This window comes from Paramacrobiotus metropolitanus, unplaced genomic scaffold (assembly GCF_019649055.1).
Source record: "Paramacrobiotus metropolitanus isolate TYO unplaced genomic scaffold, Prichtersi_v1.0 Parri_scaffold0000055, whole genome shotgun sequence".
Taxonomy (NCBI): Eukaryota; Metazoa; Tardigrada; class Eutardigrada; order Parachela; family Macrobiotidae; genus Paramacrobiotus; species Paramacrobiotus metropolitanus.
The window spans coordinates 329,331-343,161 of NW_026570275.1; the positions used below are offsets into that span (position 1 = coordinate 329,331).

The 13,831-nt window shown below is 44.0% G+C and overlaps 2 protein-coding genes across 5 annotated transcripts in view; both read right to left on the bottom strand.

Moving 5' to 3' along the window:
* Positions 1-13: 13 nt before the first annotated feature.
* LOC129592728 (alpha-catulin-like) lies at positions 14-10,708 on the bottom strand. 4 transcript variants are annotated; one of them, XM_055488835.1, is made up of 12 exons: positions 10,169-10,708; positions 9,525-9,806; positions 6,091-6,280; positions 5,828-6,030; positions 4,900-5,109; positions 4,444-4,677; positions 2,978-3,169; positions 2,761-2,847; positions 2,383-2,634; positions 2,067-2,258; positions 1,058-1,636; positions 14-534 (listed from the first exon to the last, which is right to left on the bottom strand). In XM_055488835.1, exons 2-12 carry the CDS (start codon positions 9,708-9,710, stop codon positions 298-300), a joined length of 2,562 nt encoding a protein of 853 aa, XP_055344810.1. In that variant the 5' UTR covers positions 9,711-9,806; positions 10,169-10,708; the 3' UTR covers positions 14-297. The 4 variants fall into 4 exon arrangements, with proteins under 4 accessions (XP_055344810.1, XP_055344807.1, XP_055344809.1 ...); XM_055488832.1 differs by having other exon boundaries at positions 10,130-10,708; XM_055488834.1 differs by having other exon boundaries at positions 10,103-10,708.
* Positions 10,709-11,487: 779 nt separating this feature from the next.
* Positions 11,488-13,831, bottom strand: part of LOC129592722 (DNA topoisomerase 3-alpha-like) — a 31,131-nt gene continuing 28,787 nt past the window's right edge. Inside the window, exons 4-5 of the mRNA XM_055488823.1 lie at positions 13,000-13,417; positions 11,488-12,298 (exon numbers count right to left, since the gene is read on the bottom strand). Coding sequence (XP_055344798.1) covers positions 12,085-12,298; positions 13,000-13,417 — 632 coding nt within the window. The 3' untranslated portion in view covers positions 11,488-12,084. The remainder of the gene's footprint in view (positions 12,299-12,999; positions 13,418-13,831) is intronic.

The window sequence follows — 13,831 nt, forward strand, 5'->3', positions numbered from 1 at the left end:
CAGTACTGTAGACATAAGAAACCACAAAGGAATAATTTTAAAACAATAAACTTAAAATGCTACAACAATAACAAACAGTAGAAGATGCAGACGACAAAAGAGACCAGGTTGCCACAGCAGATAAGGCACGCTTGCATCAAAGGCAAAAAGACAGGAGAGAGAGGTAGTTAATAAAGTTTACGTATAATAAAAATCATAATAAGTACATCCAATATTTCTGATAATATTGAGAGGTAGAACTGTGCTAATACATCTTCAGCCGGGCGGATGGAGCACGCAGGCAACGTGCTCACGTGACTAGCGTTTGGCGGTGGCATGGCCGCGACCAGAATACGGACCACCGGCTAGCCGGCCCCCGCTGGAGGCCTGGCTGTGCAGAGAGTGCAGGGATTCGCTGTCTTCGCCGGGCAGACGCAGGTTAAGACTGCTGCCGGTGTGGCCGCCGCGGGCCAGGTGCACGTTGGGCGGGTAGTTCGTCCAGCGCAGGTTGTGGGAAGACGGGCACTCCCGCAGCTGCCGGTAATCCAGATCATACTGTAAGAAAAGATTTTAAAAGGTCACTTCTATGTGTATCCCGAAAAACTTGCGCCGCGTGATTATTTCGCTGTGCGCAAAAAAATGATGGGTCAAAAATTCATAGGTCATCTTTTTGTACCTTGCTAACCAACATCGATTTGATGGATCCATGTTTTTAATGTGAAAATAATTTCTGTTCTTAACAACACGAAAACACGAAGGTAAAAGAGAAACAAGAGGTTTTTACTGTGAATTTCCGACGCTTTATGAATTAACTATATATGTAAGTACGTCTCAAAATTGTGGGTGCATTATCAGTTTATTAAGTACAAATATTCCGAATAGCTACTACTATTTTCCCTGTCATTAAAAAACTATTGTAAGTTTATTTCCGGTAAAGTTTATTTCCGGTAAACTTTCTTCGGTTGTGATACAAGCATTAGCTTATACTTTTATTTATCGCTTTTGTTTTACTTCAATTTTTTAATAAGATTTTGTAACGCATGCCGCTTTTTTTATGAAAATAAAAATTGGTGCTTACTTTTGTAGCGCAAATGAAACACGTCGTAACCAATTTGGCAATAGCGTTCATAAGATCCTTGGTCTGCTGTATAACCGTCTCCACCTTATTAAAAGTCGCCGTCTTTCCCGCCGTGGGATTTTTAATGGTGGCCGACAACTGCTGTATCAACCGCGGGATCTTCTCCAGCGTACTGACCAGCTCCACTTTCTGCAGTCCCTGCGGCACATGACTGCCGAACTCCCGGATGGCCCGGCACAATCGATTGGCTTCTTCGGTGAAGAACTCGGCTTGCGTGAAGAGGTCCTGGGTGGTCTTCAGCGTGCCTTCGCCGCGCGTGAACAGGTACATGGTGTAGGCCATACTGGACATGTTCTTAGCCCGTTTGACAATGTCGTTATTGGCCTCGGCGCGCCACTCCCCGGCCGGACCGCTACCGGACGACGAGGGACCCGGCGGACCGCACTTATCGGCCAGGGCGGTGTCCATCTCCGAGGAGAGCATCTGCATCTCCAGGCCGTTCTTAACCAGTCGCGCTTGTTCTTGGCTGCCGAAGTCGCTGGGATAGGTGCGGATCGGTTTGGCGGTGGCACCGTGGCGCTGTTTTCAAAAGTAAATTGAACTGAGATTAACCTGTGCTTTAGCAAGATCCATACTTCGCCTTGCCCATTATTTCAATCAGTACCGCTTTAGGGATCAATATATTAATCACTTTACCGAATTGAGAGCCTTTGTGGCGGGCGGCTACATGAACAACCACGGCTGACTGAAATGCAGTCTATGCATTACCATTCAGTCTATGCAGCCTACGCAGCTTATCAGTGTGCAATCTATGCAGTAAGACCAGCACTGCATCTATGCAGTAAAAGTGATTAATATATTGATCCCTAAAGCGGTACTGATTAAAATAATGGGCAAAGCGAAGTATGCTCATTATTTTTAATTTTTTCTACTAGGTACATACATCTTTTAAATAGAGATATCGTACCAGGCTATTGGAAGTTCTTTGTTCTGAAGCTTTTTTACTTACACCGGGTCGGGGCAGCGACATGTATCCCATCCGCACCGGCGTTTTGCTGTCTTTATTCTGGTTGGCGCACTGCGTGGTCACCGATAGCAGGTCACGTACCAGACTGCGCCAGGCTTCCAGGAAGACGTCCAGGTTTTCTTTGGCTGTGCGGCTGCCGATGCTCTGCACTAATGTTTGCGCCGCGAAGATGCACTGCAAAAAAAGTTTTTACTATAGTTCTTTTTTCAATTGTATAAGAATGGAAATGTTGAATGTTATGTTTAACTATAATAACTACTTCGTACTAGTGAAAATATTCACCAATAGTGAAAGTTACCTGTCGTCCGAGGGAAGCCAGACTGGTCTCCAGCCGGTCGGCCTGGATGAGCATCGCCGGATTGCAGCTGATGTGCTTCAACATCCGGCTGACTTCCAGCAGCCGTCCGGCGGTGACGGAGAAGCGGTGCGCTTCGTCCTCCAGCAGACGCGGATCCCCGCTTAATGCGGCGTCACACACGCGCTCCGTCGCTTCCGCTTCGTTGTAGCTTTTCAGTAGATCGGTGGCGATCTGTACCGCCACATTACTCAACTGCAGAACATAAGGGATCAGTTTTATTTGAGTCATATTTACCGTAATGACGTTTTTAGAATACCGACTTCTTATACTACGGTGTGAAAGCTTCTTAATAATGGAAGAGCCGCGCGTTTCCTTTACCTCTTTCTTCATGCTCTTCGCTGTCTGTTGAGCTTTAGATAGGGACGTGTCCATGTTGCTGCCGGCTAGTGGACCAGCGTCAAGACCCTACGAAACAAAAATTTATTAATTAATATTAGGCTTTAAAAATCGACCGACTAATAAAGTAAGAACAACCACTGGCAGTTGTGGAAAAATCTCAGTTTTATATAACAATTTTTGCGGGAAGCTGTCGTACCAGAACGGGATAGCTCTGCAGTTGCTCCTTCAGGAGCTGCGCGAGTTGTAGCACCCGTTGGCGCTGCTCGTGAGGAATTTCCGCCGAGTCCACGAAATCCGTCAGAGCTTCCTCGAAGAGCTGAAAGTCCCGCTTGAGGATGTCGTAGGCTTCGGAGGTGATCAGATTCATCTTGATCATCTCTAAGGTATCCTGCGTGGAAAGTTAATCAAAGGTCATACGCGTTGACGAAGCTTAGTAAGTGGCGAAATTTAAAATACTGGTAATTTTATATTAATATACTTGATAGAATATTTTTTTTTGAAATTTACTGCCGGCATTTTAAGCAGTTGTGATGGCACTTTGTTGTTGCAAGCTCGTTAGGTACTCCGTACTGCGACCGACGTGCACGTGCGTATTTAACAAATCACGCACAACAGCGAAATCATAATATTATTCATCTACCACAATGGTAAGGAAATCACGGTGGTAAGATTACAGCGGCAATTGAAAAGTGTTAAAGCACACGTTTGTTGACGGTATAAAATCGATCATTATCAAGCCGGCGAATTACTGGGTTATATGCCAGCTGATGACAGTAAGGTGGCCTAGTGGGCTGTGATGGATGGTATGTAATCAGAAGCCGTGCATGGGACATGTGCAGGCATCCGTGGCCCGCTGATGAACTGCCCACGTCACATCGGCCACAACAGCAGCCACAAAAATACCGGCTTCCGGTAATAGGTTGTGCCCGTGATTTATGCCGCAGTGATTCAGTATAACGGCGCTAATATTTAAGTTTTAGTCTGGGGCTGCGCAATGAAAAATGGATTACATGTACGCCCACTTTTCGCAACTGTCAGGCTGCGGTAAAACATAATTACAAGGATTCGGATAAGCCTTGTTGTTAAGTATTCTTTGTGCAATTATCGGTTATTTTTTAGTTTTTCTTCTCTAACGGATGGTTGTTAATGCGCATCGACTTCCATCGTACAAGTACTCTTATATGTTTTTCAAATAAATATATATTTATAAGTAAACATTTATTTTTTTAACAATCGAATGTAATTATTTTTAAGGGCGATCTTTTCAGTACATTGCTACCTTCGCTGCCTAATGACAGCTGTTTCAACTGGGCACAATCTCGTGGGCAAAATAAACCGACGCGTTTTATAACACAAAATTGTATATCTAAATCTTCTCTAAGTACCTGGATTTCTACTTTTAAATGCTTCGTAAAATATTGTGTAATTGATTCTATAATATTTCTACTCGTATTCTGGCATATGTACGTACTGTATATCGTGTGCAATTTTGGGCATCAGCTTTTCAGATAAAACGTTGCAAAATATTTTTTAACTTGATTAGTACAGTATGGATGCGTACATAATATTATCATAACACTAAAAACATAACACAATGTGATACTTCTATCATTAACTAAGAAATAAAATTACACAATCGAATCAATAAGAAATAGCACTTACCTCGATCCTCTGCAGGACGACGCTAATGGCGGTGTGCTTCTCCACCGAGGGCACATATCCCGCACCGCACCCAGCCGGCATCCCGGCCAGCGCACTGCGCATCTCCGGATCGGTGAGGTAGGCTTCCCCGTCTGTGACCGCGTAGCTGAGCAGATTCAGCGCCTCACTGACCCGCGCATACACCAGATCCCGGTTCAACCGGGCCTCCTGGCTATCCGGATGCCGCAGACTGGCCTGAAACCGGTATCATCCCCATCAGCGACAAGTTGTTGATCAATGAACAAGCAATTACATGCACCCCGGGGGAGGGTACATTATACACACGAAGATGAATGAAAGATACGAATCATAACACCGGTTGTGTCATGTTTATAACCGGTTGTGGTCAGTGGACGATGATTAATGAGGGGGCGATGTGAAGAGAAATTGTGAAAAATATCGGAAGTGTGCTAATACCTTGGATGACGTGAGGAGCATCATGGTGGATTTCTCCAGCAGCTGTCTGGCGCTGGCCAGCTGCGCTTTCCGCTTGTCGTCCTTGAGATCCTGCAGGCGTTCCCCACTGAGCCGCGCCAGATCCACCATACTGCTGCCGTACTGGCTGAATAGTTTAACGAATTCGCTGAAGTCCCGGACATGTACCAGGGCGCGCAGTGTTTGCCGAACCTGCCCCAGTATAAATTGCACTGGTAACACAGATGCATTACGTTGCGTCTGGGATGTGATTGCGCATGTGCAGCGATTTATCTTTATGGTCACTATATCAATAACTATAACCGATACATTTCCGCTGGATTACCGGAAGAGAAAAACCTTTTGGATAGCGTATATGAGAAAAATCAATGTAGCAACATTTATCGCAAATCGATCGAGGGCCTGTAAACTGCTGAGATTTAAAAAGACAAAACAATATGTCGCGCAACCTGCGGTACAACACATTTTTGTCCAATAAATGCAGAATATTTACAAAAACTTAATTTTTTCGAAATACAAGTGTTCTCTTCCACGGGCACTGCATTCTTATACAACTCGTCCACTCATTGCTTTCTAATTTAAGGAAAATATAAAATGAGTGAAATAAATCGATTTTTGCCTACGAATTGTGAATATTTTATTCTCAGCAAAACCATTTGCTATTCTTTATTAATACCAGCTAAAAAGTACTAAAGTGCCAGTGCGGTCGATAAAATAATACTGCGTCCGTAAAAAATATTTAAAAATTACGGTTTTGGAAACAAGAAACAAAAGTATCCCTTCTAATTCATTTGGTGATTAAATAGAGAATACAACGTATGCAACGAATTATCTGACATTTAACGCAAAAACCAAGCCAGATATGAAAACCAGCAAACGGAGACACTTCCGGTACCAAGGTCAGCCTTACCGCGTCCTTGGCCCGCAAAATCTGCAATACCAACACCCGGTCTGCGAGCAACAGGACCCGCGTGACCGACGACAGCAACCCGCGTGCCGCCCGCAGCAGTTTGCGCTCCTCCAGCAGCGGCTGCGACGGCGGATGCGGGAGCATCGCGCCGGGCGGATACAGACCGTCCAGGCGGATGGAGACGATCTGCGCCAGCAGGGAACCTGTATAACGCATACCAAGGGTCACCCCCCGCTGGGCGGAAGTGGCATTTTGCGTCTTACCGGCATCCCGCGTCTCCCGGCAGGCCTCCAGCATCTCCTGGCGGATTTCCGGGTTGTCCTCGGCGATGTTCTCGCCGATGTGCACGAACTTGGCCACGGCTTCGCAGACATCACGGACCACGCAGGAGAGAGCGATGGACACGCGCTCGCTTTTTGTCAGGCGCTCGCGCTGGCTGATTAGCGCCGAGATCTGCAATACAACCAGACTTAATTTTATAGATGCGAGGCTTGATTGAATTTATTCGAATAAATTGAAAAAAAATTGAAAATTATTCGGAAATTAATTTTTACCATTTTTTTCTTTTTTTACCGATTTATTTAGCCATCACGGTACCACCTATACAATTATACCTAAAAAAGTTTTTGTTAGCATACCAAAAACGTGACTGACCAGATACAGGATACGAGATTCTTAACTTTTGATGTTTTTGACACGTACTTCACAATTATATACTCGTACATTAAATGTACATCGGCTTGTATAGCCAATACCTTAACATCGAGGGAAAAGTCCACTTTTTTAAAAACCGATAGTTTAAGGTTATATACTCGTACATATAACTGTTGCTTAACAAGATTCTTAAAAAGTTTTTCTCGTGTTCAACGATTATACGACGGTGATCGCAATTTTTTTACCCATACGCAGAACCGCAGAAGTTATGCCCACTAATGTCTGCAGTTTACGCAGAACTCCGTATAAGAAGTTATCATAATAACAAAAGCCAGGGGAGTTTTTAAGTGCAGTGCAATTTAATCAGCTATAAAAGCCGTATAGAATTTTAATCCGATTTGTCCATGAAAAGAAGGAGAGCAATCGGAGTGGAGAGCATTAGTCTACTTTGCCGCGATTGTTGTATCTGTACTGACTGCACCCAGTCCGTACGTTATCGGTTATAATAAAATATCTTGACGATTGATTTCGGGGATTATCCCCGGTCAATCTGCTGCGGCCACATCGTTATGCGTTTCCCAAGCCGCATTGTACACATCATACACGTCATTACGATTACGATCGGCGAGCATAAATCATCCTAAGCGGTTATTTATACTGGCTACAATACATACAGCGCAGTGACGGGGCAATTAATGTGCAACTACAGCGCAACGGATATTATTAATGATACATGCACGGTGGCGGGATATCGCGGCTGAAAATTAGGGAATGATTATTGACACCGGCGGTGATGTGCGGAGGCTGCAGTGCGGCCGGCGGTGATGAGTGGGGATCGCGTTAGGTTGAGAAAATAAAAGGCCCTTGATGAAGGGAATTATCGGCTAATAGTTGGGGGCTCTGCATATAGCTAGTACATATACTGTAGACATCCGCAGCGCGTAACGCTTAATTTCTCAGGGAAAATCAATACCGGCGTCCGTCGTGTTGTCCCTCTGCCAACACGCCGTGTAATAACCCGTTCCAAAGAAGAGAGAACAGCGATACAGAAAAGCAACTACATAGCTTCTGATCAAATCCAACAAGAAAACGCGAGGTCGGTAGCATTTCAGTGCACGTGCAATTCGCAATTATTGATGCATAATTATGCTATTATGACGACTGCTGCCTATTGATATTAAATTATTAATTTTTCAAATTTTTGGATAACATAAATTCACGTGTGACAGTACAGCTGACATGTGCGGTTGTTTAGAGGTGCAATACAAAAATAAACAAAAATAATAATCACATGAAAATATAAAAAAGTTTTTGGGAGACCTAAACAAGCACCAATTTTGCCGGCTTTTGTAATGATTACGAAGACCGAAAACGGTAAAGCAATATCGTATTTCCGCTGAGCCGGCTTGCGCCTGATATTACGTGGTAAATTGTCCATCTGTCGGTTCCGAGTTAAAGACAAAACTACGTCAGCCATAAATTATTGAGTATCAAATCATTCTTATTTAGTTCCGATTATATGCAGTGAAAGTTTTTTCATAGATAATGAATCATCCTAAATCTGTTCGACTTGGCCAATAATTTTAACGTAAAACTGCAATTTAAATGTTTATGAAAAGAGTTAAGAGTGAATCGACGGAGCAGCTGCCGGTTGGCCTGTTCGATGCATTTCCGGATGCTTTTCCAAGAGAAGCGAGTGTGTGCGGCCGCAGCGCGCGTCTGTACGTTGGGGCGATTATGTACGGCGCGTTTCCTAATCCCCGAAGAGATCGGAAACTCGGAAAGTGGGACAAACACATCGCGCAGTGTACGGCCGCAGTGCGTCTATAATCGCCGCGCGGGACGGCGTACTGACTCCCATTTCCGAACGGAACATGTGCCGGGTTAGTGTGCATGGCGAAAAAATATATATATATCACGGAATTGCGCTCGAGAGCCGCCATTGACGATGGAGACTGGCGTGTGCGGCTGACAATTATTTTCGACATGTTCATCATTACATGCGCTGAACGCGGGCCAGCGTTCTACATAATCATTACCGCTGTATACAGTGCCGATGTACGCGCGCCAATTGACTGACAAAAATTCACGAAAGCGCTAATAATCGGCTTTACGTAATCGCATTGTTGGAATCTTCAACGTCAGCTTGAGTGGACGAAAAAACACCGACAGCCGGCTGCAAAGCCAAACACGAACGATACAAGTCAGATGTCGAAAGGTCCACCATAGGCCAACCATAATATTTACGTGCACTTTTAAGAAATTGTTTACGAGAAAATGCCGGTTAAATTTAGACGTGCGCCAATTAGACAAGCATTAAAATACTTCCTGGTGTGCGCCGGCAGCAGTAAAGTGTGTTTAGCGAAAATTAAATTAAACCAAGTTTAATATGGAATCATCCATGTTTGGGTAAAAATAACTGCTTGACGGCATTTCGGAAAATTGACGCATTACAAAGTCATCTTATTAAAAATTCAGCGGGAATTTTCCCAGTGGGACAAAATCGTTAATTATTATCGATAAGTATGTATTTATTAATTATAATTGCAATGCATAAGCTGTTAAAGTTAAGCTTGCGACTTAACTAAGAAATGCAACCCACGGAAATAGTAATTTGAACCAACACAGTAGATAAATTCGGAACAACGTTTTCGGCAATCACGCAATATACGAAGTTCAGCGGGAATTCGACAGTAAAACGAAACCGGTGTTTCATTAATTTTTAAAAATATTTGTTGTTTTCGTTTCATGAAAATGATAAAAAGCCATTAAATTATAATAATAATTATTGTTATTATTATTTAATAGAGCATGTTATTCCACTGGTCATGTTTGCAGTGCTTTACGCCATATCATCTTAAAAAGGCTTGCCTTCTCACATCCTAGTAAACTAAAAAAGCTGATCAAAAATTTAAGAATTAAAAATGAATTATACAGCCAGGTTTTGCGCGTTCATCTGGATTTAATTACGCATTTCAGAATTCGTGATAAAAAAAATTCAAACAGACTTAACAGAGTAAACGAAATCGCTAAATGCTGGTACCTGCGAGACGAGAGGAATGAGCGTCTGCTCGACGGATTTAGTGCGGATCTCCAGATTGGACAGACCGGTTAAGGAAGCGGAAGTGGGCAGCGTCCCCGGCCCGGCCGCCGACGCACTGCCCGGCCCCACCGGCGTACATCCCGGCATGGACACCGCCGCCACGGGCTCCGGCACACGCATGGCCATATCACATCACATTAGTGCGTTCAGTGTGATACTCCCTTCAACTTCAGCAGGCATCAACCGTCCCATCACAAATTATACATAATATAATCCCCGATCCTGCAGAACGACAGCACACATTGATACATTTTTTAATTGCCCAATATAATTCCTGTATGTATATATGCGCCACGCGTTGGCGTCGTTAAACGGTGCGCCTTTGTTGACACTGCCATCCACCGGCATTCACATTAACGGTCCTGATACACGGTTATTACACGGGCGTATTATGACACCCAGCGGAAATCCGTACGCAGTGTTTTGTCAGCAGAATACTGGGATAGACGAATTGTTATCCAGGACACAGTTAAACACCGAGTTGACAGTGTTACCACGCGCCGTGTGTTGATACGTACGTGAGAAGATGCCGATGTGGTGCTTACTTTGCTGGGGCCGGTGTGTGTGCAGATTAACCAACGTACAATTGATTATTCAATGCTTGGCAGGTGCATAGCGCGATATTGGTGAACGCTACAACGCCGTCATAATAATTATCTTGGCCCGGCGGAATATGTTGATCACGCGCGCGCGGGAGAATATTAAAGTCACAGCACGCGCTAAGAAAACAACGCGTACACGCAGCGCGAGAAAAGTGGAAAACACTCGCAGCAGACGATGTGGTGAAACTGGATCCCGCGCAAAGCAATCTCGCTTGTTTGATGATGCGTAGTGGATAAATGCATTTACTCGTACAACTCCTTAGCGAGCCACCCACCGTTGCCGAGCATATAGAGAAAGAAGCCGCTAAGAAACCTAAGAAATCTAAGAAACATCGAGGTAGAGAAATGCCGTCAGGGAGATGATGAGAGATAATGTGGGACCTGGGCTGGAGAAATATTCCTGCCAGATAAATCCCACAGTGATGACATAGTGTGGAGGGGGAACGGTAACGGATATATGCGGGATGCCTAGTTGCCTACTCTATCTGGCGACTGGTGCAGGCAGTGGTGTGTGTGTATGTGGAGCGTTTCATTTTCACTCGGCTGAGTGCTGACAGACAGCCCAGAGCGATGCCAGACAGGCTGCTGCGTTCCTCTTCCATGCACACTCGCCCGACTGCCTGGCTGTCTTGGTTGGGTTGGAAAAGCTCATCAGTTCCATCAGTACTAGTATTGGAATTCCATTTGCTCGCGAAAAACGGTCTATTTTGGCGAAGGGTCAAAAAGATGGAGAGACCATTAATGGAGGATATTTTCTTCGGTCAGAAAGAGGATGGAAAAAGTTGAGGCTTTCCTTTAACGGAAAACCGAAGTTTAAAAATTCATGGTAGCCTCCGGCATATGGGAAAATAATTTTTGCCATGTTAAGTTTGCTTTAGGAAAGATGCTTTTCAATGCAATGGTGGGAATATGCTGCTGAGTCGGTGACTCGGTCCAAACTCCAAAGATAAAAATTATTAAAGCTGTTATTGTAGGACCAAGTATTAAGTTACCACATTTGTGGTTGGATTTTATGGATTAATTGCAATTTACACGTACTCACAGTCAAAATACTGTTATGTACGTAATGCCTGATGCCTGATTTACGTAATACGTAATTGCAAACGAAACGTTTGTCTCAAATACAAGTATCGAAGTACGCGTAAACGTGCTATCATTTTGTTTCAGATTTTATGATTTTAAAAATCATTTTAAAATCTGGAAAAAAACGGTGCAGTTCTGGTTCGGTGAGAAAACGATCTTGATACCTATGTGCAAAATTTAAACGGGATCGGTCCATAATGAGAATTTTGTTTCCACTGAATGCATTTAAACTATTTGGAACTTTCTTACAGCCATAACTCCCGAACCGGAAGTTGCGCGCACAAAGGGTTTTCACGCCGATGTATACAAATCACCTGGCTACAGATCATAGAATGCCCTGAAACTATGCAAAAAAGTGTTTGGTAGTGCGCAAAAGCGAACGTTTTAGTACATGGTACCATACGTACTTGGTACCATATATAGTATACCGGGACTTCCCTTAAGGGTACTCAGGAGTTAGGACCAAATTCGTGTACATCCACGGGAACGTTCGCTGTCGCGCACTCCCAAACACCTTTTCTGGCATTGCTTTATGATATACTGCAGCCAAAAGATTTGTATATGTACTAGGCGTGAAAGCCTTTTGCGCGCTGGTACTTAAAGTATCTCAGAGTGCACAACTGCCAGAAAATGTGCTTTTACGCAACATTATGAGCAAATCAATCAGTATACTTATACAGATAATGCTTCCGCCCAAAAGAGATCAACAAATAACGCCGAAAAAACTTAAATGTAAAGAATATTTCACTTCTGTGAAAATCAGGGAAATACCATTCCTGTACAAGGTGGCACATTGGACGCCGGTTCGAGCACGACTAGAGCTGCGTGCAGCGGCCCAGCGCCTGACTGATGGTGTCGAGGGCTCGGCGCACCTGCAGGAAGACGGCGCGGTAGTTGTCGGTCTGCTCCTGCAGGACCGCTTCTTTGCTGCGGCGGCCATCGCAGATGTCCTTGAGGGAGGCCTCTAGCTGCGCGCGCAGATGCGGCCGGGACATGCTGTGGTTGATGGCGTCGAAGCCCTCCACCAACCTGTCAACACTTCCGCTTCAACAATGTTTTCAGCAATGCGGTGTGGCAGATTCATGCGAGCATCATCAGTTAAGAAATACTGTACTGTGTATTTCACAGATTTTACAAATTTTTCAAAACGATTACTGATTTAAAAGAGTTACGGGAGTAGTTTTCATATCGCATACAAAATTTGTTGTAATGATTTCTGGAAGTTTGAATTTTTACAATTTCGTACATTTTGAAGCCAGAATTAACGAGAAAAAAACCATATTTCTTGAGGTTAATTGAGTTTATCCAGACAATATCTTTACTGTTTCTAAACCCCGCATTCTTCAATTCAGTAGTAAAGAGTACAGACAACAGTAACAAAAAGATTGCGAAAAAGCCGGCCTCAACTATTTTGCTCCACGCTTATTCTTTACGTAATTGAAAACATTTCGTTACATACCCTAAAATACAGGATTAAAATAAAAATAAAATTCAGTAAGATAAAAAATTTTTTAAAAAAATGCCAGAAAATTAAAAAAAATATATATAAAACGCAAAAAAATGATTACAACCAATACTCGTAAAACAAAATGCAAATAAACAGTTCAATCAGATAAATGCAAAAATAAAATGCAAAGCAATAAGGAAATAATGGAAGTCATAAAGATGAAATAATTAGAGTAATCCATGAAACGAAAAAAGCGAAAAACCGCCGCGCATGGCCGACCTACCCCATTCCGACGCGGCCCGGCATGAAGCGGCGTTCGGGCGTCATCCCGGCGTAGAGGCGCTCCTGGATGGTCTCGATATGCTCGGCGTGCGTGGCGTCCGTGCCGATGCCGTGCTTGTCCATCAGCGCGATGAGGTCGGCTTCGCTGAGCAGCGCCGGCGCCGCGGTCTGTCCGCTGAGCATCTCGATGCTGGCGGGCAGGAAGGTGTGGCCCACGGGTAGCACTGGCAGCTGCTTGGACTCCCACTTGTCGTAGGGGTACACCTCCAGGTAGCCGCGCTCGGTGACTACCAGGCCCTCGGCGTGGAAGCGCTCCCCGGCAATGTCAATGTGAATGCTGGTCTCTTGACCTTTGGCGTCCTCCGAGCAGGTTGCCAGGAAGGGCCGCGTGATAAGCTCGTAAATACGCCACTCATTCCCTGCAAGATTCATGGTCAATCGTCAACCTGAACCACCGAGCTGCATTTCCCTGCAGTTTTAATTAAACTTTTTATTTCGACAAAAGCCAGTATACATAACAAAATGCCTGCGCTTAATTATACTAATAAAAATGATCGAATTTAAACATTAAAAAAACATCCAAAATCAAAGGCTTTGATTGCAGTTTTAATTCAAAGGCTTTCGTGCATGCACCCGAATATTTGGTACCATGTACCGGGTGACCCAACAAAATGGCGGTCTCGTTTATTATGGTGTACTGGTCCCACCCAACGTCCGATGGACTTCGTTATAGTTTCATTCGAAAGAGCAATGTCCGGAGCACAGAACTGCTTAATCATATTAACCGTATACAAAGTTTCAACTTTTTAATGAATTATTGTAATAAAATAGGT